The following is a 26,518-nucleotide window of genomic DNA, read 5'->3' on the forward strand; positions in this document are numbered from 1 at the left end:
AGCAGCTAGTCAAACTTTTATGCTCATTGTGATCGGCACATGTAATGCTATCATTCCACAAAAAATAGTGGGAATCAAGGATTTCGAATTTCATAACCTCCATACATAGATGGTCGGTTTTCTGTGACAGATGCACTTAAACCCAAAACAAACAGAGTTCGAAATTGCATACTTTGCTGCGCTGGGTGGAGAAACGGTTTATTACCAAGTGCACGCAAGTTTGATGACAGTTAGATTACAGGTAAGCTTATTTCTGTTGTAAACATGGACTAGCCTATATTTAAACTAACTTTCGACGAAATACAAAAACAACTTATTCGAAACAATTCCATCGAAGGGGCTGGAAGTTTAGGCAAGTTTTTGAAAAATAAGCCAATTCATTACCACAGGCTGGCTAGCGAAGTTCCGCAAGCGCAAACCCGTGCTTCAATTAATTGGTTAAACAACAACACGTCAAGAATAACAAATTTACAAAACTCGGCTAACCGTGAAAGTGCAGAGCTCTGAATAATGACTCAATAATTCAGTTGCCGCAAAGGGTACGAAAACAATGAATTCAAACTCCATTGAACTGGCTACAGAAACAATTTTTTTTCGGTGTTTTCCCTTTGGTGGCCGCAGAATCAAAAAACACTTGCGCCGAGTAGCGTGCAAATTTGATTTCCATCGATTTTATTTCAACCCCCGTTGTTTAGTAATTGAATGCACTTAGTTGGTAACCTTAGCCCCAACAAGTTTAAAACTAAACACTTTGGTTGCTTCTTTTTACAATCAGAAAAAAAAGCTACAATTTAAAATAACTGTATCTATTCGATTAAGCGCCCAACTTTGAAAAAGCGCTAACCTCAAATACCTCGAATAAGTGCCCACCTTAAAGGTGGGAAAAAATTAATAAGCCTCCACCCCCACCCGTTAAAAAACTGAAGTACACAAAAGGAGTATTTATTATTATTGAAATTGAGATTTAAATTGACTAAGTACTACTAAGAGACTACCCCGAAGACCGAGTATTCTTAGTATTACACAGAAACTTCCAATAAACAGGTGAAATTCAGCTTTGGTACAGCTTCACGTTTTGTTATTATATATTGTTTCTTTGCACAATAAACGTAATACTTGCTAAAACTGGTGAAAATTTAATAAGCTCCCAGCCTCGAACAAGCGCCCACACTCAAGTTCTAAAAATTTAATAAGCGCCCGGGGCGCTAACAGAGACCGTGTCACGAATTTTAGCCAAACTTAGGCCATCAAATTCGTTAAAATATATAAAATAACGCTTTAAAACGGTGAAGAAATATTAGATAACACACCAAATGGAAAAGAAAGTACGGATGGCCAAAAGTGTCGAAGATTGAATCGGATCGCGATAAATTATGGGTTTTTGAAATATGATCCGCGGAACAGTTTTCAAAGTTAACTGAAAACTATAACGCCCGGGAGACACATTTGGCCGCAATGAAGCTACGGTTTTGTCATTTCGAATTATAGAATTAATTTCTTTGCAAACATTTAGTTTCATAGCGAATATCTGACAAAATTAAATAACATAAAATTAACTTAGCCGTGACACAGTCCCTTTAATCGAATGAATACGGTAAATTTTTAAAACATTTAAAATCGACGATTTTGTTTCCAATTTTGAAAGTATCGTTCGAAAAAAATGAAGCATTTAGCGCTTAACGAAATACGATTACATGGTACCTTTTATTTAGTGACAGATTCCACCTACTTATTTATTATTAATATTCGATTATATGGTTAAATAAAGGGAAAATTACTTTTTGTATGGATCGCTGTAAAACTGACTGCCTAAACTGAAAAATTGGAAAAAATCGCAAATCGTGTGTGTGGTTTTAAAATTTAAATGCAGCTCCAAAGACTTGTCAGTAGGCAAGTTATATGTATGCTGCCATGGTGAATTTCTGAATGCCAAAGTAAAGCACGTCAACAAATAGGTTTCCTAGAGTGACCGTTTTAAAGCAGTTATTTAAAATGGAGTATCTAAATGACAAGCTTGAACAGAACATACCATTCTCTGATTTGTGTTTAACATACCGTGTCTTTGCTTTGCTGCCCGTCTGAGGTGCTGGGTACCACAAGGCTAACTAAAGCCGACTGCTTTATTAATATTAATTCTCGGCGATTCTAGATTCTGAAATATTGTAGAAATGCCTGTAGTGAGAACACTCTTTAAGTTATGTCTTTTTGGCGTGTTTAATAACTCTAAATCGAAAATATCTGTTTGAGACCCCAAAATGGGGCCGTTTACAGTACTTTTTTGAGTCTTATTTTTGACCCAGGTGACAGGGCAAAGATAGCCATGTAAAAAGTAGTCGAAACGAAGACACAGAAAGGCTATTTTTGAAAAATGGGGAAAGGAAATAGTTTTGGATTTTCAAAGGATTTCAATGGTGCAATTAGATGGACAAATTAGCCCGCCTCGAACCGTTTCATGCCTTCAGAAAAAAATAAAATTTGCCCATATTTTGTGGTCAATTTAGCCCAATTTATAATAATTATTCAAAACAAATGTATTCTTAATTAGCACCATTATGTCTGAAATGACATTTTTCTAAGAGCTGCTAAGGGCCTTAATAATAACTGACATCTCGAAAAAATAAAGCAAAGGTTAAAATGAAGCAGCAAGAAACTCCTGAAGTGAAATCTTAAGATAGTCGTAGCAATAAACACAATCCAAACACCGGCATAACCATGGACCGCAAGTAACGCGGGCACACATGATTGGGTCAATTGGGGCATCAAGGATGCACAAAGGATGTTACATACTCATATTCTAATTTTGGCGCATCCATAATTTACAAGATGGTAAAATATTTGATTTGTAAGGTGTGAATTTCGACCACCAAAAAACAGGGCGTGAAAAAAGGAGTAAAACCTGCAGGCAAGGTACACATCTACATTGCGGGTAAGGTACACATCTACTTTAAAAAAATAATATTCAACGTCAGGATTTACTTTTTGCCGAACCAAAAATTGTGTTGAAAATGAACGTTACATATTTTCCAAAGCATTTGGAATTGAACATGTAGTCATGCACTTATTCACAGTTTGAGTATGCAATCGAAATAACTGTTAAAAATATTTTACTCACTTTAATCGCAATGTTTTGTTCTAAACTCAACAGGTAAATCTTTCACATCATTAGTGGAATTTGCGACTTACTTGCAAAAAGTGCTTTCAGGCAGCCATTAAGGAAAGCTTCTGAAAATGAAATATCGTTCTTTGCTACCCCTACTGCCACTGTTTCTTCTATGGTTTCACCGTAACACTGCTGCAGAGATAGGTAACTTGCTTGGTATTACTGGTTTTTCTGTCCATAGTTAAAATTTTAGATACGAAAGATAATATATCATTGGATAAGCTTCTGAAGGAGAGCATAACAACAGCCAGGCGTACAACTTGGTGATAAACAAACGTTTTGTAAACAATGCATATGGAGTCATAATTATAACAGTACAGGAAATGTCAAAATTGGCAAGAACGCTAATTCCCACTGTCATTTTTATGGCAATTGTTAGACAAATAAGAAAGTATCAAGCGTTTAGGTTATGTTTGCCGTTAAAAATTATTTTCATTATTATTTTTTAAGCGTCCCAAATTTGGCATTATTACTTTTTTAATCACATTTTTAAAACTATCCTTTCTCTTATAGCCCCAGTGTCGTAACCTAACTAATTCATCCACAGACTTGCATAAGTGATCTTTAAAGCAGGGCATGTTTCAAAGCACATCCGCAGCCTAAAATGTCAGAAAAGTAATCCCAGGAAGTTTAAGAGAATAGCTTGCAAATAAAGCAAAAAGCTTACCAAAAAATGAAAATCGAATATGAAATGGCTAACCATTCTTGTTCGCTCGAATAGTCTTTGTTGAACTACTAACAGAAAGGAAAACTCGACTTGAGAGATTTCCCTACATGGCTTTTGAACGATTGGTGTGGTGTGCTGTGTCAGAAAGGCATAACATAAAAAAACATCACATTAAACATATACATGCAAGTTACATTGTATTGATTACTTAAAACCTTTAGGATGTGAACGAGCTCTAGGAGTGGAAAGCGGCGCCATTTTGGACTCACAAATGAGCGTCTCCTCGGCGTATAATAATAGGGCCGATCATGGCGCCGCAATGGCAAGACTACACGGGACCAATGGTGCAGGATGTTGGCTTGCTGGTACACATGATGCCAATCAATGGCTACAGGTTGATCTGCTTACTGATGACACGAAAGTGACAGGTGTCGCAACGCAAGGAAGATATGGTGACCATATGTGGGTTACGAAGTACAAGTTGGAGTACCATAACGAGGGAGCAAGCCCCCAGTTCTACCGGGAGCAAGGACAAAACGCAGACAAGGTATACACTTTGTATTCATGTCTGTTTTGAGGAAAACCTGCATAACTTGTTGTTCATGGATATTAAAAAATGTATGGTTGCCTGTTCACGCATTCTTAGCTTTCACCATCGTATTCAAAGGAAAAATAAGGCTTGTTTGGCTTTTTTGTACTCTTCTATGCAACTAATTTTAAACTCACCTTGTTTTATTGGAAAATCCTTTAACACTTTTTTGGCGTACCTGTAGTAGATGGTGGAACGAAGCTCTAAATTAGTTTCCGTGATTTAGTAGATGGGCAGCGGTTAGAAATTGGACGTTCAGAATGATGTGTTTTTGACACTTCACCTTCTTTTTCATTAAGGAATTTGATGGAAACACAGACCGGCTCACGGCTGTTTACCATGAACTATACCCACCAATCACAGCACGGTACATTAAGTTTCGCCCAGTGACTTGGAATTCGCAAATTGCGATGAGAGTGGAGCTTTACGACTGCAGTCTACAAGGTAAGTTAAGGGTGTCGTCAAGCTCGTTTAAGCTCCCACTATTTGAGTCCACTCTTTTAAGGCTAATACTACTGACGGGGCATGTTGGTCGGATATGCGGTCTATATCTTTTTAACATGGTTTGGCCATGTATCCATTGCAGGACAGTTTTGTCTATCCGCATTTTCCTTATCGCGACATCGGCATGATATTTCCAATTTTTCTGCTTATTGCTCAATAGTCACCTGCTATGACGTTGTCCAGTTGGCAGACATTTGAATGTGAGCTCATCTGAGGTCATCATCATGTGCCATTTGTATACATGTACGTAATTGGACTACATGCTGTCCAATTTTCAAATAATTGGATAAAAAAAATTCGAGGGCAGCCAAAATTGGACAAGGCCGTAGGCCGAGTCCAATTTGGCTTTCAGAGGAATTTTTTGAATCTAATTATTTTCAAATTGGACAAGTCATGTAGTCCTGTTAAATATTAGTTATATAGCTTGTAGTCAGTCAATCCAGCGTCAACAATAAACTTAGTATGTCCAGAACAGGAAAAGTCTTCAGCAAATATAAGCATAACACAGCATATGCAACTCACTCAAAGCAATGTCTTCACAAATAAAACTTAACAAAACAGTGCAATTTTATTCACCTGAGTTTGCAAAGCTTGCTACAAAGTGAGTGAAAACACTGCATCAATCGATGAAAGTCGTAAAAAAAGTATCGGAACGAGACATCCTCCTTTCCACTATCTCGTTTGTATTCATTGCCGTCTTTTGTTCGAATTTAAGCAAAAAACGACAGAGAATTGCATCTAGCTCATGGCGAGCGATATCTTCCAGTTTTCCTACTTCGCTTTGCGTTCATCCAAGTTCTGTACTCTTAAAGGTGTTTCGGTCTTGGTTTTTGCTTCTTAATACAGCTAGCTCCCCTTCTGACAATGTGGAAAATGTCTCCTTTTCGTAACTATTGCTGAAAAGCTCAAAAGAATGGAAAAAACGTAGCAAATCTGCCTGATATAATTCCGCCATTGTCGACTAACAATTCGATAAGTTTACAGGGCTGACACAATGCTTTGTGCTAACTAGCTTATATCTGTCACATGTTGATTTTTTTTGGATACGATTGGCTGAGACAAAACTGTTTGTGCATTTTAAGTGAAAGTCCTAATTGAAACTATCCAAATTTAATCCCAAATTGGACAGTTAACCAGAAATTAAGGAAAAATGTTTGCTCTGACAATATAGGATTTACTGACAGCTGTATAATTAAGTAGACAACTGGCTTTAGCGCGGATTGTCCCACTCTTTAGCTGCCACACAGGTCGAAACAGATGTCCGCGGCTGCATTTTGGCTTAAAGTTTGTGCTCTATCATGCCGCTATCGCTTAAAGTGGTCTACGTAGTATCAGCCTTGCTCTTGACAATAAATAACAAACAAAAAAACAAGGCACCTTTACGCTTTTAAAGATATTCATCAACAACACTTACTTATTATTTTTGCTATTTGTGAAACATTGTAACCAAAAGTCACTAAAACATCGACACATCCACGTTATTTCTATTATATGTCACCTGAACTGATATACGATTTCAAATAAGCCCTCTCCCGCTTTTATAACCCCTTTTCTGTCAATCTCCCCCTCCGCACTTCCCTCCCCCACTTTCCTTAACTCAGAAAGAAATCAGCCTTCCGGGGAAGTACTTAATTAAATACAGTATTTACGGCCGGTTTACATTCCTACAATCATCATTCATTTAAGCTCTTTTTACTTTTATAGTTTTTTTTTACTTGGCAGCCACAAGAAAATAAATAAAAAAAGGGAAATAAATTACAACTTTTGCATTGTCTGGCTACATACCTGGAAAGTTTGAATATTTTAACTGGTGTCTTTTTTCAACCATACATTACTGCCATTTTCAGGTTCCTTCAAGAAGCCCTTTTAGAACTTATAAAAGTACTGCAATATTTAAAAAAAATTCAATTACCTACGTATTAAGCTTGGACTGTTCGAGAAAACTTTGTTTCCTTGGTAGAATTACTTGCCAATCCCAAGGAAAGAGGAAGAGATCTTAGATATGCTGGCAGCTTGATGGCTCGCACCGCTTAACTAATATGAGTTCTAGTTGCGTCTCTTATTACCACCGTTAATAAACTATTATTCTTTTTTTGGCAATAATCAGCGGGCTGGCATAACGCAATCACATGTTGCACCCAAATACATTGTCGTACCCCCCAGAGATACATTATCCATAAACATTCCTTAAGGTTGGTTCTCATATAACCGCCCCGATCGTTTCTATCGCCTCTGTCACTACAAAAAGTTTTCTTGCGATCGGAGCGATTATATGAGAACATTACACAGACGATCGCTAACCGCTGCGGCGATTGGCAAGATGACGATCGCTTGGATTGCCTGTGTTCTATCCTTCTAGCTTCTCTTTCCCTGCTTCGCCGTAAATCTAATATAACCTGGAAGATAGAAGGCCACCAGTTTTGCTCTTTCATTGAAGGCTGAAATTTTGTTGGATCTAGGGCTAAAACGATTGTCTTTCGTAGGTCTTACCTCATACCAACCGATCGGACGATCATATGCGAAATCCCGATCGCTGCCAATCGCTTCGATCGCCGTCTCAGTATTTGCAAACGATCGGGGCAATTTTATGAGAACCAGTTTTTAAAGTTTTATCTAAAATGTATTTAAACGTATTATTTGAAATCTTTAGAATGTAACACAGCTTTGGGAATGATAAGCGGTGAAATCTCGGATGAACAGATTAGCGCCTCTTCGCAGTATGATGATTCTAACAGTGCAGCCACGAAAGGCAGACTACGCTTAAAGTTTGGCGCAGAAAGCGAAGGAGGTTGGGTTGTGGCTAATGGAGAAACTAATGTGGATCAATGGCTCCAGATTGATCTACTTAGTCAAAACACTAAAGTAACAGGTGTCGCAACGCAAGGGAGAGATAATTATAACCATTGGGTAAAAACGTACAAGCTGCAGTACAGCAACAATGAAGTAAACTTTCAGTACTTTAGGGAACAAAACGCAGACAAGGTATGTACTTTGTACTCATGTCAATTTTAAAGGGAAGCCCGCTTAAATTATTTTAAGCAATACGTTTATTTTAAACAATTGGTTTGCCTGTCTTCGCAGGCCAACCGTCCTTTATCACGTGTGACGCGCGTCATCACTTTTCACAAAAGGAGATAATTGATAATCAATTCATCTATATCCATCCATTCATCCAACCATCCATCCATCCATCCATCTATCTGTCAGTTTATTCACGGATTTTGTGGAAACCAAAATTTAATCTTTATGTTCATATTTGATAGGATTTTGTGTATAAATAAAAGATGCAATCGATCCCTCCATCGATCCATCCATCTATCTTAAACAAGTGCGATAAGGTGAACTTGGCCAGTGCATCTAGGCATTAAATCAACGAAATCGTCTTCCCGTTGATTGTCCGGGAGCTAGGAACACAGAAATGACGTTTTGCACTTCAAGAGTACTGAAAAGGTTTGACAACGGATTTCAATAGATTAAAACCTCCTCTTTCACGCTAGGTAGTTTGTGGTTTCAAATTGCTGTTTGTGGTTTCAATTGAGTTATAGCTATGTTTTTGTCAGACGGTACAGGTCAAACAGGGTCTCACATGAGAACGAGGCTGAAATTGCCACTCAATTTATTCATAGAAACTTATTCAATAAGAAAATAAATGTTATCCAGATAACTGATAGGACTCTATGAAAGTCGATTTTATGGAAAGCACCACCGCTTGCAAAGAAATCACATGATATTTCTTCTCGTTTTGTGTGACGTGTCACGGCATCTTTATTCTTTGTTACATAGGAACAGAAACTTTTCTCTCACATTCATCTGCAAGCCGTTTGCTTTTTCAATTTGCTCTTTCCACACTAAGGAAAGGCCGTATTTTTAAAATTCATCACTTGCTGACGTTAAAAACTTGGCGAAAGCTGTTAAAGTGGCGCCTTTTAACTAAAGCCTCGCTTTAGTGTTAACAGGTAAACGAACCGGGAGAAGAAACCTGGTTGGGAAAAAACAACGTTTGATGAAATTTTCTCCAACAGAAAATATCTAAAAACAGGTGTTGTCGATCGGTTACAGTAGAAAATAAAGTTAGAGATCGCAATTGGTGCTTAAAAATATTCTACCCAGAACCAATAACCTCAAAATAAAACAAAGAAAATATTAGAAATTAAAGTTGCCCATCTAAGATTTTATTATAACTTGTACTCCATTTAGTTAGCTATCTACGGACAAGACGACGTCAAGTAGTCAAATTTTGTTTCGTTCGAACTGCATTTAGACGTTTTTAAGTTTAAACGGTTTGTTATTCATTTCGTATTGTTTTCACAACACAACAACATTAACAAACATGAAGCAATGACCAAATGAGGGAGGGTGACGGAGGGTAAAAAAGAACTGTTGTACACTATTAAGTGGACATTTGGCCAAGTGCCTCAACAGTTGTATCCGAGATTGCACGGGCTTGGAAAAAAATTGGCGATGCAGATTTTTGTAAACTCCCATGCATAAACAGACTTTTCCTTGAATATAGCTTTAAAGAAACAAAAAACCATGATATTCAAGACTGTTACGTTTATTCAGAATCTTGCCTGCTCTATTCCCTCAGCCCTCGCACGTTAAAAATTGAAAGATGTATAAGCAACGTAGCCTTGAGATTTTTTCCGAAATTTTGAGAAGAAGATCTACTTTATGATAAAAAAAGTTTATTATAGCATTTATCCCCCGTGAATGTTTTGATGTGTCGAGCGTTTGCCTGGGATCTCGTATCGTTTTAACCATGACGTTACTAGTTTTTAGGCAACAATGCAGAATGAGTAGATTGTAGCCAGCCATTGTCATTCTGGGATGAATGTTCCATTATTTTACATTATTTTTTGACTTCGTTTCAGAAATAGTGACCTATATGATACATTGTTGAGGATATGAAAAAAAAAATATAATGCTGTCATTCGTCGTCAAAAACCAATGAAAAACATCAAGAACAAAAAAAAAACAATGCAAAATTGACAAAATATTTCAGAATAAGTCTTAAAAAATTATCTTGCAGAAAGTGACTGTCAATTATGGCTTTCGGCCCGTCATTGGGTTGCCCAAAACCACACCGTTACCTTGAAAAACAAACTAAGGGCTACCTGACGAAAGGAAAATAAAATTGATGTGTCTTACTATATCAAGAAGCTAAGTGGAAGATTAAATGACGTTTGTTGTAGAGACAGACTTGCTATTCTGTTTCTTTTGACACAACATGACTCATCCATAGTATAGTACAAGTTAATCAGCCTTTCTTGGTAAGAGATTCATGCAGAATCTCCTCTAGCAAACTCCATTCTGTGGTCTTCCCTACTGCTTTCTCCAACGTTTTAAGATTTTTTGATATCCTGTGTTAATACGTACGAGTATCCAAGTATTTTGCTTTCCATAATCAACATCAAAGTTTGCAGAATTGCATCCCAGGAGTGAGTGAAAGCATAAAAAACATGACCCTGAGTACCAGTACATCACTCATTCAGTATCTGGCGATTGATTGAAAGCTCTCACATCATCTTTCGAATCATGTTTGGCGACTAATAGAACCCTTCTGACGGCTTCCTCGTTGTTTGAATCTAATGATCTCACGAATTTTTGGCTTTCTCTTTTTCATAGAAACTGCAAAATTTCTATTTTTACACTCAGTAGCAATGACAAAGTTCTTGTTTTAAGTATATTTTTAAGGATCGGATTGGTTTTTAAATATATTATATATGTACAGTAAAAATCCGCGAGTAAGAACCTAACAGTACAGTTTAGAACCTGTTAGGCTAAAATTTGGGAATTAGACCCCATTTGTATAAGAACCTAAAAAATTGGAAACAGGTTCTTATTTTCTAAAATTGATTAAAAATGTTTTTTTTTTTTGGAAGTTTGGAAAAAGCATAACTGTGCATATATAATCATAATGTCATATCCTAAAAGATTAAATAGTGCTTTTTACATAAGCACTTTGTGGTATGCACATTTTATACAAGGAATAGGTCGAATACCACTAAAAGTTCTATTACCTTCAAAGAAAATTTTCTTTAGAAAACAAGAACCCATTTAGAACCTGAATAACCTAAATTTGTGTTACTATCATTTATATAAGAACCCGTTTAAAAACACCGTCTTTTGAAGGGTAACACATTTACTGGTGTCCCAGTTGTTTTCATTGTGGCCCTGAATCCCCGATCGAATTGGAATTTAGAAGTGTTGGTTTTTGTGGAGGGAGGAAAATCGGAGAGCCCGGAGAAAAACCATCGGAGCAAGGACGAGAACCAACAACAAACTCAACCCACATATGACGCCGGGTCCGTTAAGGCTAACCTGGGAAAAATTAGGTTCTTACTCGCGGGTATTTCCCTGTATTTAACTCAAGGAAGTGATGTATGAGGGTCATTGATATCGATTTTCAATGTTTTTCCTCTCTTCTTTCACTCTGCACCTTTGCCGGACGGATATTGGCCAATGTTCACCCCACACTGTGTACCTTCTTTAAGTGAGAGATAACACTGTTGAAGTGCTTTGAGGCAAGCTGCCAAATGTTATTACTTCGGACGATTGGAGGCTTAAAGTAAGCCATACCGCCAACCAAGTAAGAGCCTGGTTTTGCTGGTCATATTGGAAGGCTTATAATAATAATAATAATTACGAATTTGTTGTGCGCAAATTCCATACGTAAATGTTCAAATGCGCATTACAAAAAAAAAAAAAAAAAAAAAAAAAAAAAAATGAACGTTACACGCTAAAAGTTAAAATTACGGCTTAAAAACTAAAATTCTTAAAAACTAAGTTATAGGTTAAAAATTACAAGCGTTAAAATACAATTTATACCTAACTAAAATCTAAAATTCTAAGAAATTACAATTCTATTCGGATTTTAATAAAAACGCTTTAGAAAACAAATATGTTTTAAGTTTGCCTTTAAAATCGGTGACAGTGTTCACAGATCTGATGGCTAAAGGAAGAGCGTTCCAAAGTTTTGGGGCAGCAAAATTATGTAAAGGAGCGATCACCCAGTGTTGCCTTGGATAACGGCTTTGGATAACTAAGGAGAAGGCTGTCATTAGAGCTTCTAAGGTCATACCGTGAAGTTGATTTGATACTAATTAATGAATCTATATAGGTAGGTGCCAAACCCTTAAGATTATACCTTGATTATACCTGCCTCTTCCCAAGCCCACCCCCGGGCCCCTCCTAACCACCACTCGTCCCCCTCACAAAAAGTCTCCTTAAAACGAAAGGGATGTGATAAATGTGTGCGATAATTGCATTCTGGCCGCGAGAAAGCCTGCACAAGGTTTCTATTACACACCAAACACGATTCGAAAGATGGTGCGAGAACTCAGCAAACAAACCAAAGCTTTTATCTATAGAATGTATTCATCCCGAAAGAGAGCTGTTTGTGCTATGTCATGTTCTGTGAAAAAAGAACATTACAGTATGTCCCTGAAGCCAAAGTCATTCAGACTTAAGTTGGAAGATATAACCAACCTACTAAAGACCTTGTCATACCCTGTTGGGCATGGATAGAAAAGTAATAAAAAATGCTGCACTGTAAAGGGGACCACAAGTGCCGACGTAGAAATAGAATGACTATTTGCGACCTGGTATTTATGATATTCTAGGCGTCATCACGACCGTTTATAATTTTTAAATACGAGACAAGTTTGAACAAAATTTAAGGTGGAAACAATCTAAATCTTCTTCTTTTTAAAGAAGAAGATTTAAAAATTGGGTCTGATAGGTCTGCAGAACGTAGTTAAACGTCATATTATTTTTTTGCGCTACAATTGACGGCACCTGCATGTATTTGAAATGTTTTTCACATTTTGTATTTCTTGTGGGCAAATTTCATTAAACATTTCTTCTTTCTTTACCAATTTTAATATTATTTTCTCTTTTTCTTTTAACACGAAAACGAGGCTTCAATACAAAGGCGCTACTTTAACGCGTTTGGTCAAGATTTTTATTTCAACAAGTTATAAATTTTAAAAAAAATATTGCCTTTCTTGAGTGCGGAAAGAGCAAATTGAAAGAGCAAACGGTTTGCAGATGATCGTGAGCGAAATGTTTCTGTTCCTATGTATCAGAGAATGAGGATGCTGTGACACGTGACACAAAACGAGGACAAATATCATGTGATTTCTTTGCGAGCGGTAGTGCTTTCCATAAAATCGACTTTCAAAGAGTCCTATCAGTTATGTGGATAACATTTATTTTTTTATTGCATAAGTTTCTATGAATAAATGGAGTGGCAATTTTAGCCTCGTTGTCATGTGTGACCTTTTTTAACCTGTACCAAAAAAACATAGCTATAACTCAAAACGTATACCACAATTTGAAACCACAAACTATAGCTACCTAGCGTGGAAGAGGAGGTTTTAATCTATTGAAATCCGTTGTCAAACCTTTTCAGTACTCTTGAAGTGCAAAACATCATTTCTGTGCTCCTAGCTCCCGGACTATGAGTGCTAAAGTGGCGCTTCGATAGTAAAGCTGGCTTGATACTGGTAGCCATTCTAATTCTTTTAGTATGGGCGTGACGTGATCGAATTTCCGTGCACCACTTACAATTCTACATGCGTAGTTTTGTACAGATTGCAGCTTATCAATGTTACATTTGGAGGAGTTTGCCCACACGTTTGAGCAATAAAACAGTTTTAATAAAAACTAGGGCATTAATAACTGTGATAAGAGTTCTTCTATCAAAGGCGTGTGTAACTCGATTAATTTGTCCAAGACGAGACATGCAGGAGGAAATGGTGTTAACAATGTGATCATTGAAAGTTAAGTGGGGATCCAGTGTCACGCCTGGAAAACCCAAACCCAAACATGTCAACAGTTTACCTATATAAGAAAGGCTATTAGTTGACTATAGTTAGTTGCGCAGTTGTTGCTGAAGAAGAAACATTAAAAACTTGAACCAAGTTGCAACAGCGTCCTGGAACCTCCTGTTGCAGTCAGGAAGAGATCTAATTTTCCCCAAGTACGCTCCAACATTTTTATAACTGGTGTGAAGTCCGTATAGATTTTATCATTTTTATTTTATGTAGATATAGATATCCCTGACTATTTACGATCTTTTACTCATATAGGAGTTTGCAGGAAACAGAGACTCGGCAAATGCCGTTTATAATGGACTAAACCCGCCAATCAGGGCACGCTACATTCGTTTTCGACCAATGACTTGGAATGCCGGAATATCAATGAGGGTGGAGATGTATGGATGTATCCAAGGTACGAGGGGCCTTAAATTGCGGACTAAAATTGCGCTAGCAACTCTAAACAGAAAGAAAAACAAGTTTCAGCACTTTAACCCAACTTGGTATACGAGAGAATGTTAAAAACGCTTTCAGACATAACCAACAACAATCAAACGGCAGAGTATTTCCCCGGGGGGAGGGGGGGGGGGTACTTCGGCTTGCAAATGACGGGATGATCGAAGGATTTTTTGGGGTTTGAATTTTTCGATTCCGGGATTTTTTTGGGTTGGAAAATTTTGCAAGTATTTTTTTGGGTGACTTTATTCAAATAGGGGATTTTTTGGGGTTTAAAAAACGAACTAAAGTGCTTTGGCGCGGCCTTGGCGTATTTATGGTATGATGAATAATCAAACTCGAGCGTTATTGCCCCTCCTGGCAATTTAGGGGTAATTTGACAAGGGATTTTTTGGGGGGTTATTTTTGGTCCAGGGATTTTTTGGGTAATGTCGGAAGACTAAGGGATTTTTTGGGTCCTGAGTTTTGCCTTCATTCGATCATCCCCGTCATTTACAAGCCGGAGTACCCCGCCTTCCCCCCCTGGGAGTATTTCTTTATTTTGTGTTTCTTCGTCGAACGCGACCCATGACATCAAATTGGCGCGCGCTAAAAAAAGGGCGTGAGCAATTTGATTCTCGTCAAAGGTTTTCAAAACCTATTTTTGCCCCAAAACTTCTCAAAAACCTACTGTACAACACATTATGACACTTTCACAAGTTATTTATAAGGATGAATCACGTCTCAGACTGCCAATTTTTTTTTAAAAAAGCTACAGTTAGACAGTTTTTGTGCTTATTTCAAAATCAGCAAAATGTCACATTATCCTATTTTTAAGAGCCTAAGGGTCATACGGGCAGATTTTAAGAAAAAAAAAACACAATTGAAACTGTTAGCGCCCAATCCCCTCTTAAGCAATCTCTTGTTAATTTTGGCTGTTTATAAGCTGTTTATTAGCATTTTTATTGTTCAAATGTTGCATATGATGGTTGAACGCTGTTACATCATAAATTTCGTTTTAGTAACTAAAGATTACGTTACCGTTCCGAATGCTAAAACAAATAGAAGTATTGCTGTACAAAATACATATATCAGTATTCACAAAAACACAAATACACAGAATTAATCCCGGTAAGTTAAAATACTACCTGTAAATCTCTTCCACACAGAAATCCTCGACTTTTGCTTCAACAATGCTGTTGGTATTGCCAATCCTGACGTCATCCCTGATGATCACATGACAGCTACTTCTCAACTTAACGAAACTTTCCAGCCTGCCTATGGTCGACTTTATGGCGACAGAGGTGATGGGTGGTGTGCTAAAGAACCAAACAGGACTGACGACTGGCTTCAAGTTGATCTTGGAAAAACAGTTCAAGTGTGTGCTGTTGCTACTCAGGGGGACAGAGATAACGACGCGATTGGATCAGCACATGAATGGGTAACAGACTTCAAGTTGTCGTATTCGGCTAATGGAAGCACCTGGACAACTTATATAGATGGAACTGGCACCGAAATTGTGAGTGTTCAATTTTCTTTAAATGCGTGGAAGAAGTGGAAATGAGCTTTTTTCTCTTACTTTGGGGATTAGCCGCATTGGTCAACGTGAATACATTTTTTATGGCAGACATTAGCATTCCAAGTGCGTCATTATGTGTGTGTGTGCGTGTTTGTGTGAGTGTGCTTCTGTATGATTGCTGTATTTATTTGTGAAAATGTACATCAGACAAAAATCCCTGTATGAGTCCTGTATGTTATCTGCATGTTTTAAGGAATTTCAAAGGAAAGGTGACAGTACCACAGTTGACCGACACAAGTTACCAGTACCAGTCTCTGCAAGATATATTCGCTTTCGTCCAACTCGGCAACAAGGTTGGAACTGTCTGAGAGTCGAGGTGTATAGCATCGAAAGTAAGTAGTCGTCTTTATTTTATCTTCTTTAAATACGTTATAATTTTCGATTAAGTCTAGGTCTTTTCTTGACCTGTTGAAGAACTGATGTTACAAGGCATTTCTAATTTATAAAACAAAATTACTCCTCTGTAATTTGTTCGGGTAATTTGTCGTTGTAGACAGATCTAGATGCATTCCGACAAAATGTTCATAAAGTGAACAGTTTTCTTACACTTAGCTCAGATTTAAAAACGTGCTTGACGCGCCGGTTAATTCAACTATCACATTGGCATGAGCTTCTTCTTCGTGCACAGTAGCATGCACCAAGGGCCATATTCATGAAAGCATTATTAGAGCGTATCGATTTAAATATTAGAAGAAAATCGGTCTTTAAAAAGTCGTTGTACGTAACGAAGTCTTAAAGGGGCATCGGCAACCAGTGTCCTTTGCGCGCCTCTGTTGTTGTTATTATCCGGGATATCGTTTGCTCGTTTCTGTGTCAAACACGCGCGTGAAATAGAAGTTGAGAAGATGGATGAAAGTTTGTTAGATATTCAGGAGGATAAAGTGTTGCCGATTTCAATTATTTGCCAGTTAATCACTATGGCTCCCCAGTAGCTCGTGTAAGTGGCAGTTATGTGTCGGGAAGCCCACAAGCTAATCATCCAAGCAGAGTGGTGAGTCGCAATAAAATTCTTACTTCGGTACCGGTAAAATTGTTTTGATCTACTTTCTCGTTCACGATTCAAAAAGAAATATAATTAGAAAGATCTATTTTACGTTGGCTTGTTTCAGACATGCCAAAGCAAGAACACTCGCAGCCGAAAAAGCGGAAACACCGCGGTTGTGTTTGCAGAGATGCGAGCTTCGAGCTTGAGTGCTCGGCGAACTGCGTATGTGGCAGCAATGTCAAACCGTGCAGGAACAACAAAGCTGCCCCGACCTCGGCCATAGATGAAACAAACAGAGGCGAAGCTTTCAAATTTGCAGGCACTAAACAATGTGTTATTAGTTAACGACTTCGTTGGGATTTTTGTCGTTCGCGAAAAATAGAATTCGAAATTGCAGGAAATTGGCGTGCGGTTCATTTGTCGTTCAAATGCGTGTTTCTTGAAGAAAAAAATTTTCCGGCCCTAAAATCAAAGGGAGCATCCAACTATGAATGTGAACAGTTCGGCGAAAATTAAAGCTAGCCTTTGAACTAAAGATTTCACATTTTAGACTCCCAACAATGTTCCCGGACGGAAAATATACTTTCGCTCTTGGATAATTGTTGTTGTTTGAGAGATTCGTCTTCATTGAATCGATTTGGCCGATATCTACTCTCAGTCAGTTTTACCATAGAGCGGTTTTTAAATCTGTTATGTCGCATCTTGAAAGTCGAGAAAACTCTTTGCATGTACTGTACCCAGTTGATTGTACTGCTACCTCAACTTTAAAAAGCTCTTTTCGAGTCAAACGTTTTCTTAGAATCGCCGACCAAAATTCCCAGAAAAAGTTAACAACGCAGTACAAAAAAATCCATTCGATCATTTTACTCTATTCACATGCAATGAACTGTGCACCTCATTTCTTTTTTGGGCTCCTCCTTAGCACCTCACATTCATTTCCCAAATTTTTACTAGGGTTTGTATGACGGCCATGTATATTTACCTCTCGAAAGTCAAGTTTTCGAATTTCTGTAATACAGAAATTGTTGCCGCGACGAGAGCGTGCCCGCAATGTATTCTGGTTGCCAGTGTCCCTTTAACTTTTCCAATATACCCTACCGTTTAAAGTTGGCCTCTTTACTTAAAGCACGTCATATACATGTTATTTTAAAGGACGTCTGTTAAACGTCGATCAAGACTGGCTTTATGATGAAAGCACTTTTCAGGAGAAATCACTGATATTGAATGCAAACAAAGAGAAAGCAGGCGTCGGGGTGAAACCGTTAATTTGCGCGATAGGGGTGACAAGCGAAAAAATTAAAAAAGTGAAAACCTTCCCAGACGAAAGGTGAGGTGCCTCACGCCCCTAAATCCGCCTTTTATCTAACTTTACTACACACTTTATAAAACCGTATCTATATTTGTTGTGTACAAACCCATGATTCGGTTAATAATTTCGCATTAATTTTGTTTCGCTTGAATTCTCGCAAGCCTATGGACATCCTTCTCTATTTTAAACTGAGCAAGAACAATATTTGTCAACTTCTTATTTGTTAAATCTGAGTTTATGAGAATTTTCATAAGATTTCAGTCCTCTTTTTACAAGAATAATGCACTTTAAAGTTGGCAGAGGCAAATGAAATGGAGAAATCAAAAACCAAGTTTATTATCTCAATTAACATTGAAAATTATCAGAACTAAACTTAAGGAGGCTCGATGTAGTTTTTTTAGCCGAAGGGTGGTTGTTTTAAAAATTAAAATTATCTAGGATGTCAATGTTCGATTTTTTCCAAAATACACCATAATGATCAAATATGACCAAATTTTAATTTTTTACCCGTCACTTTGCCACAAAGGTTACCATAGCAACCATTGAAGTTTTCTTTTGTTCTCAAACAAGCTTGATTTTCTCGAAATCTAGACTGACTCTTGGCATTCATTTTTTGATATGTTTAAGTATAGTAGATTGACTACCTGTACACAAAATTTTAGGAAAATCTGTAAGAGCGCTTTAGAGTAAATCAAGAATGAAGTTTTTGGTATTTTCTTATAATTTCCTTCAATCGGCAGTCGATATATTTTAACAAATTAAAGCAAAAAGTCTTTCGCTTTTAGTTAATGGTCTTTGATGGTGTAAGTATTTATATTTCAGTGAAAGTAACTGTGCTCAAATAATACGAAACAATTTTAAAGCGACTATTTTATATTAAAACGGTGTTTTTTCCTGAAATTTTCATTCTTGATTTACTTGAAAACGCTCTTACAGATTTTTCTAAAATTTCGTCAACAGTTAGTCAATCTACTTAACTTTAATATATAAAAAAATGAATACCAATTGTCAGTCTAGATTTCGAGAAAATCAAGCTTGTTTGAGAACAAAAGAAAACGTCAATCGTTGCTATGGTAACCTTTGTGACTAAGTGACAGGTAAAAAAATAAAATTTGGTCATATTTGATCATTATGGTGTATTTTGGCAAAAATCAAACATTGGCTTCCTAGATAATTTTAATTTTCAAAACAACCACCCTTAGCCTAGAAAAACTACATCGAGCCTCCTTAATGAAAAATGTATGCATTCTGAGATAATAAATCTTTCATGTTAGAGTTGTACGGGGTCAGTAATTTCCTTTTACAATGTAGGTAGTAAAACACCACTAATTTGTGTATCTGTATCGCTTGCAATGCGACCTTTAGAGTGTCAAGAAGCACTTGGAATTGAAAGCGGGCTAATATCTGATGATAAACTTAGCGCCTCTTCCGAATATAATGTCGATCAGGCCGCCAACCGAGGAAGATTGCACATTCAATACAGTGGAGGCAAAACAGGAGGTTGGGTGGCTGGCACAAGTGATGCAAACCAATGGCTACAGGTGGATCTGGGAAGTCAGTACACTAAAGTAACACGTGTAGCAACACAAGGAAGAAATGATTACGCTCATTGGGTATTCAACTACACGCTGCAGTACAGTAACAATGGAGTAAACTTCCAGAACTACAGGGAACAAGGACAAAACGAAGACAAGGTATTGAATGTGAATGGATGTTCGTTTGTAAGTCAGTTAAGAAAAGAACCGCTAAAAAAGGTTCTTTACAGCCCCTGCCACGTTACCTTGTCAATCATAAAGAATGGTCTTGGAAAGAAATGGAAAAAACGCGTTAACTGCCAATCGTGAGACCCATGGTGTTAAAGTGCGAAATTTTTTTGAGAGTAATAATAATTAACTTTTCCATACCAATTTTTACTTTTTAAACCTTCCATAGCGCCATAAAACTGAGGCATAAGTGGTCACAAAATTAGCAACCTTGCTTATTACATAACGCGCTTTCAATTTTTGGCACTCATTCCGTACGGCCCTTATTTTTCTGATTGACAATTTCACTTGACAGAGTTCTATAAGGGCCTTATCAAGCTTTTCCACTACCTGTCCTCAAAGTTTTTATTTTAAAAATTATTAGCGTTGGTGACATTTTTTGGAATTAATATAATCATTTTTCTCCAATTAATGATTGACACATTGCCATCTTATACTAATGCAGGAATTTGCTGGAAATACAGACCAGGACACCGTTGTTTACCATGTTCTAAACCCACCAATCACAGCACGTTACTTTCGTTTTCGACCAATGGCTTGGTATGAACACATATCAATGAGGGTGGAACTCTATGGCTGTCTACAAGGTACAGAATATGTTAACCTCGCACCAAGCATTTCAACGTTTTTGCGATGTTTTAATTACAAGTCAGTGTTATACTTACCAACACAAGGAGAACGCAAGTAAGAGTCTTGAAGAACCTGATTTCTCTTCAAAACAAAACAAAAAAATCAAATGACTGCAGAGATCAATTCCTTTCGCGTTTTTTGGACATTTTTGAAGCAACTAAGCATGAGCAAATTAAGGACTGAAGTCAATTAAAAATTAATAATTATCAAACTACATTAATACATTGCTACTAGCATTCGAGTGAAGGTAGTGATGATGGTGATGATGATGATGATGATGATGATGATGGTGATGATGATGATGATGATGATGATGATGATGATGATGGTGATGATGATGATGATGATGATGATGATGATGATGGTGATGATGATGATGATGACGACGACGATAGTTGTTATTGTTTTATTTATTTTCCAGATTCCTGCCGATCTCTTAATTTTCACTCGCCAGTAGATGGACACGCTCTTCGGGGTCACGTGTTTAAAAATATTTCTTTAAGTGTCGGAATGCGTAGTTCATGCAGAGGGCGATGTACCATGGAAAGTATCTGTGTGTCATTCAACACCGGTCCACCAATCAACGACCAAGTCATGTGTCAACTGAGCGATTCTGATCACACGCGACACCCTGAAGATCTTAAACCTCGAGAAGGATTTACCTACAGGGGTACTGAGGTGAGAATTGTAACTCAGTCAACGGTGGTTTGATTCCTCTTGTTAAATATTTTTCTTTATTTATGGCTGTCGAGACGGTCTGTTTTCAGTGAAATGACTTCAGCATCAGTGAAACATATTTTTGTTTTTATCAGAACGCGTGCTCCAGTAACCCATGCTTTCATAATGCGACCTGCCTGAACGGATATACATACAAGAAATACCGCTGTATGTGCCAGACTGGTTTTAAGGGAGAAAACTGCGAAATAGGTAAAACAGACAATAACAGAAAAAGAGTAATTTTATTGTGCGTTGATTCAACATAACAGATTTTGAAGGTTTATTCGCATGCAGAATTTAAGATCCATTACTTGATCAGAAGGTGAGTAAGAAGGATTGGTGCAAACGTTTTTTGTTGTTGTCGTTTTTCAAAGGAAACCGTGAATTTTCCAGGATGTTTTCACCTAAAAGTTGTAATAAGTAATTAACTGCTCTCATTAGGGTATGCAATAGATCAAAAATGAAACGGGCCGAGAGGTCACGATATGGATAAATTTATTGGAAAAACTATCAATTTTACTTCAGTATTTTAAAAGTTAGTAATAATATTTTCTTGTGCACAAGCTCTTTCTTCTACCTCAAAAAAAAAAAATCAATATAAAGTAACATGTCTATTTTCTTTGTTTAGTGGCCAGGACCTGCAAGGAATTGTATGACAACAATTTGTAAGTAGCAGCTATACCTAAATTTAGCCACATGCAATTGACCATTTTATTGATTAGAACCAGTTTATGTTCGACTTGAAGAATTAATTCTCTTGGATGTATCCTTGTGTTTCAGGGCTGGAGGGAACAAAGCCTACCCGCTGAAAATGGGTTCGGTTATACTTCCGGTCTTTTGTCACATGACCGATGACCTTGGAGACTGCGGAGGTGGTGGATGGACGCTTGTCATGAAGATCGACGGTCAAAAGGTATTCAACAACGTTGCAGGTCAAAACTGATTTATTTTAAATCTTCCAAACGACTGACAAACGACATTTACTCTTTAGTAAATGAACCGCCTTGCATTTTGATAAATTGCCACATACAATCACGGCGCTGAACAGCTTATAAGCAGCTTATTGTGAATTATGATGCATGGTCGCGGTGAGGTTGGCAATCAAACAATACTTAACATGTATAAATGCTTTTATTAATGCATTTATACATGATTATCTGTTCAGATTGCTAAAAATCACAGGATGAGTCGGTTTTTGAAAACATACGTGACAGCCTACTGGTGGCCATCATGATGTCGTCTGGTGTGAAAACTCCGAGTTTCATAACGTTCTACTTTAAAGACGAAGGAGCTATTGAGCTTACAACCTCCAGAAAGATATAATTTATATTTAGGATGTCTAATAGCCAGTAAAAGATGAGACGGGGCTGTGCGGTTTTGGATTTAAGAATTTTGATAATGTCACGTGATAACAAAGAAAAGTTTTAAATAATCACTATATTCTTCACAACAAGTAAAAAAACTGGTATTATAGATAGATAGACAACTTAATTTAAAGAGGGTAGCACGTAACAGCAATTCTGAAAAACCTGTGGCCCTCTATTTTTTTAAAAAAATTACAGGTTCTAAAAATATAAAACTAATTAATTAATCTAAATAATCTAATTACAAAGATTTAAAAACTCTAATATTACAATAATTAATTTAAAATACAAATTATTTGTCTACTACTTCAAATTACAAATATCTTTAAAATGCTAAAAAAGGGAAAGGATAAGAAGATATGTACATGAATTAAAATAGATGATGCTAATGATGCTAATAATGGTAGTGATCTATCAAAAATAGTGATCTATCACCGTTTTTTATTTTACATTCTTTTACAGGAAACTTTTCATTATGACTCGACATACTGGAGTGACAAGAACGTCTCTAATCTTTTAGGAGGCAAGACTGGGTTTGACGGTAACGAGACCAAGTTACCGACCTACTGGAACACACCCTTTTTCAAGATTTGTCTTGGCATGAAGATCAGCCAACAGATCAGGTTCATTGTCATGTCATCAACAAGCCAGGTCAACTCTCTGTACTCATTGATCGCTGACGGGCAATACAGGGAAACCTCGTTGGGTCGTGACACGTGGAAGTCGCTGATTGGTCCCCAAGGCACGTTGCAGACTGGGTGTAACCGTGAAGGATTTAACCCTGGTTGTTCTGCAGATTCGTCTAAAGCGAGAATTGGTATCATTGGTAGCGATGTTTCAGCATGCAGCACTTGTGATTCCAGAGTCGGATTTGGTGGGGGAGGGTACATCGATGACACCAACACGTGTGGAAACTTGGGGCCACACTCATCAGATAACGGCGGCAAAAACATCAAAGCCATGGGATACATCTTGGTTCAATGAGGAAAAGTCAGCGCCCATTGTTCTATAGTTTCTTCTAAAAGGGGCTAGGTCACGATGTCATTAGGTAATTCTGTTTGCCTTTTTAAATAACGACATCTAAATTTTAAATTGTAGCAAACAGAGCAACAGTCTTTTGCTGTAAAACAACGGCCATTTAACAAACAAAGATGATTTCCGGGCATTTGATGTTTCAACCGTGTTAAAATAAAATTTGTACCGAGTAACTTGAAAGAGATGGGTCTAAGTTTTACAAGTTTACCCATTATCCGTTTTTCTCCAGTTTTGTTATTAATGCCCTTTTTCGCTTCTCTGTGTTTCTTTTGCGCTCTTTTGCAGTTTTAGCCGTTATTGTGATATTTCAGTTAATTAAATAACCATTAGGTCAGTACTAAAATTTCCTTCAACTGTGTGACCTAGCTCCTTTAGATAGCACGAGGATTCACAAAGTGTGCATAGTTTTAATCTTAAAAACGGTCTTTACTAAAAAGCACAGCAGACCAGGAGATAGCCAGATTTTACGTAATCCAGTGACGTAACTTTCTATTGTTCTATACCAAAATTCTATAAAAACAATCGTGAAGTAAGGGGTAGGGCAGCCTACACCTTCGTCGTTGTTTAGATAAACCCAAACGTTAATGGTGCAATAAGACCGTTAAGCGACGAGCTTGGCAAATTATTTGTCGGTTTTTGGTTTGTTTCTGATGCACCTTAAAAAAAATATCCCTGTTTATGTACTGGAAATATTTCAGATAAGAATACATTTTTCCGAAAGATAGGTATGCACGACTCACACTTTTCCAAATGTCAGCAACGAACTTACGTATTAAACTGTTAAGTTCAAAGAAGAACTTACAGGTCTTGCCAAACGCGAGTTGTAGCCATTTAAAATAAGATCAAAGCAGTGTAGTGTCGTAATAACATTGCAGTTAAAATTTGGAGACAGAATCTAACGCATGCCAAATTTTGCAAATGCTTGGAGGGACCAAGGTCAAAGTTACACGGTTATTGGGTTTATCTGAGCCAAAGATGGCAAAACATTTTTGCCGAGAAATATTGATTACCTCAATTAAAGCACATAGTTTATTAACTCTTGCTTTACCAATTACTCGTTTTTCAAAAAAGCATCCGCGCTGCACTTCAAGTATGATTTCAAGTATAATATTTTGAGTAACGGTCTAGTTTCATGCGAGTTATAAAGGATTTTATTTTCCAGCCTCGTTTCCATGCTGATCTTCAGGTGTCAGAATTTCGAACCCCCATAATTCCCGTCTGAGCAAGTTGCAAAGTTGCCACCAAACCTTTTCATGTCTAGAGTGTGGGGACTAGGTCCCAAATAACATTTCTAGCCTAGTGGTTTGCTTTCAGCCAAAAAATTCCCACGGGATTATACTTGCTCCATTTTTCATGTTTAGAAACCCAACCTCCCAGACTACTTCCATAGCAAAGAAGTTCGACTACGTTTGTCTCCATTATGGAGAAAAAAAACCGCATCTTCATTCCTAGCCACTATATTGGGCTATTGTACTTTAATTTGTGTACTTATTGTTGTTATTAAACTTGACTTGATGTCATTTCTTACAGTTGTTATTTTGTCTTTTTCTGAATACAGTGAATCCCGGTTACTCGAACCTCCAAGGGAAACGAAAATTGGTTCGACTAATTGGGATGTTCGAGAAATCGAGGGTAAAATTGCAGTGCTTGAATGAGACAAGGAAACCACTTGTTGCTTGAGTTATCACAGGCAGACCTCCCTATGTGTTCGCAGTTGAATCTTTGTTGACATATCTATGAAATCATATGACATATCAGAAATCTATGGCGGTTACGAATAAAGTACTATGTTTTCCCCATCTCGTCCGATATTTTTTATTTTTTTTTTTTAGAGACCGGTGTAGAGAGGTTCAACTGTGCTGCGAAGAAAAATGTGAATGTTGCAATAGAAACCATAGGCGGGGTTTTAAGCAATATTTCGTGCAATATGTCCGACACTTACGCTTCTTCGAAATAAGCAAGAGGATGCAAAGTCCCCACTCTCTGGTTTCCGAAGAATGAAGCGACAATGAAAATTAGCTACTTACCCTGGATCGAAGGCTAGTCGGTACAGGACTAATTCCAATTATTTGGTCAAGTTGACGCTTTAAAGGAGCAATGTTACAATATTTTAAGTGATTTTTCTGATTACTTCCAAATTCAAGAAAATCTTAAAATAATAGTTGTGTAATGTAGAAAAACAACAAAGGAGTAACAAAAATGCGAAAACAAACCAAGGATGGTTTCGACTGACGAAAATTAACAGGCAGATTAACGGACGACAAACTTGAAAAAACTTGCCAATTTTTTCAAGATGGGTTATCCGTGACGTAGCTCCTTTAACGGTTGGCCAGTACCCATTTATATTCCCGGGTTTTCCTGGTTTCTTTTCAAGTGAGAGTTAAGTGTCTTTTGCAAGAACATTAGGACACGGCATGGACGGCATGGCTTGAACGTCAACCTCTCGAGTCCGACATACTGAGGGAAGGACCATTATACTTTTTAGAAGGATAGGGATCAATTTTTTTAAGACAAATATTTTTTTTTTGTGTGTCGTTTTCTGTGTAAACAATTGTTTTGGTGTCCAGCCAGTGGCGATGCTCCCAATTTTCAATTGATTTTTTAAGTTAAGTTAAGCCAGCGAGCAGCACTGTCTGCGAACTTTTTCACGATTACGTGTTTCGTGTGACTAGCGCACACTTCATCAGGGAGTTTTTCAATTATACAACCGAGTATGCTTGTATATATACCTAGAAATAAACTGTATTTTACATTTTGTAAAACCACACTGGTCTTCAGGTCTGCATATACAAACCATGGAGATATGCATCAAGGAAAGAAGGAGAAAAATGTTGAAATGCGTGACATACTTTAAGCGTCATATAACTATTTGGGGCTCACATTTTTAGCTTAAACTGTGGGTGTGTTTTAATCATCTTTTTGAAAAATTGTTTTTAAAACAAGTTTGTTTAATCGATCTTTT

General features: G+C 37.3%; 1 protein-coding gene across 1 annotated transcript; it reads left to right on the forward strand.

The window, feature by feature from the left end:
* The first annotated feature begins 1,945 nt into the window (after positions 1 to 1,945).
* LOC144636259 (uncharacterized) lies at positions 1,946 to 23,846 on the forward strand. Its single transcript, XM_078495422.1, has 14 exons — positions 1,946 to 3,304; positions 4,049 to 4,374; positions 4,716 to 4,860; positions 7,571 to 7,902; positions 14,013 to 14,154; positions 15,344 to 15,693; positions 15,947 to 16,085; positions 19,413 to 19,741; positions 20,256 to 20,397; positions 20,862 to 21,118; positions 21,253 to 21,367; positions 21,786 to 21,822; positions 21,938 to 22,070; positions 22,984 to 23,846. The coding sequence occupies exons 1-14, from the start codon at positions 3,229 to 3,231 to the stop codon at positions 23,503 to 23,505; spliced, it is 3,045 nt and encodes a 1,014-aa protein (XP_078351548.1). The 5' UTR covers positions 1,946 to 3,228; the 3' UTR covers positions 23,506 to 23,846.
* Positions 23,847 to 26,518: the final 2,672 nt, after the last annotated feature.

Source organism: Oculina patagonica, chromosome 13 (assembly GCF_052425735.1).
Source record: "Oculina patagonica isolate OP01 chromosome 13, crgOcupat, whole genome shotgun sequence".
Lineage (NCBI taxonomy): Eukaryota > Metazoa > Cnidaria > Anthozoa > Scleractinia > Oculinidae > Oculina > Oculina patagonica.

What these genes read in the sequence shown, in the direction of transcription:
- LOC144636259 (XM_078495422.1), top strand. Translation starts at nt 3,229, where the DNA reads ATGAAATATCGTTCTTTGCTACCCCTACTGCCACTGTTTCTTCTATGG. An exon ending in ACTCTATGGCTGTCTACAAG is followed by an intron (nt 20,398 to 20,861) that starts GTACAGAATATG and finishes TTTATTTTCCAG; the next exon opens with ATTCCTGCCGATCTCTTAAT. An exon ending in GGGAGAAAACTGCGAAATAG is followed by an intron (nt 21,368 to 21,785) that starts GTAAAACAGACA and finishes TTCTTTGTTTAG; the next exon opens with TGGCCAGGACCTGCAAGGAA.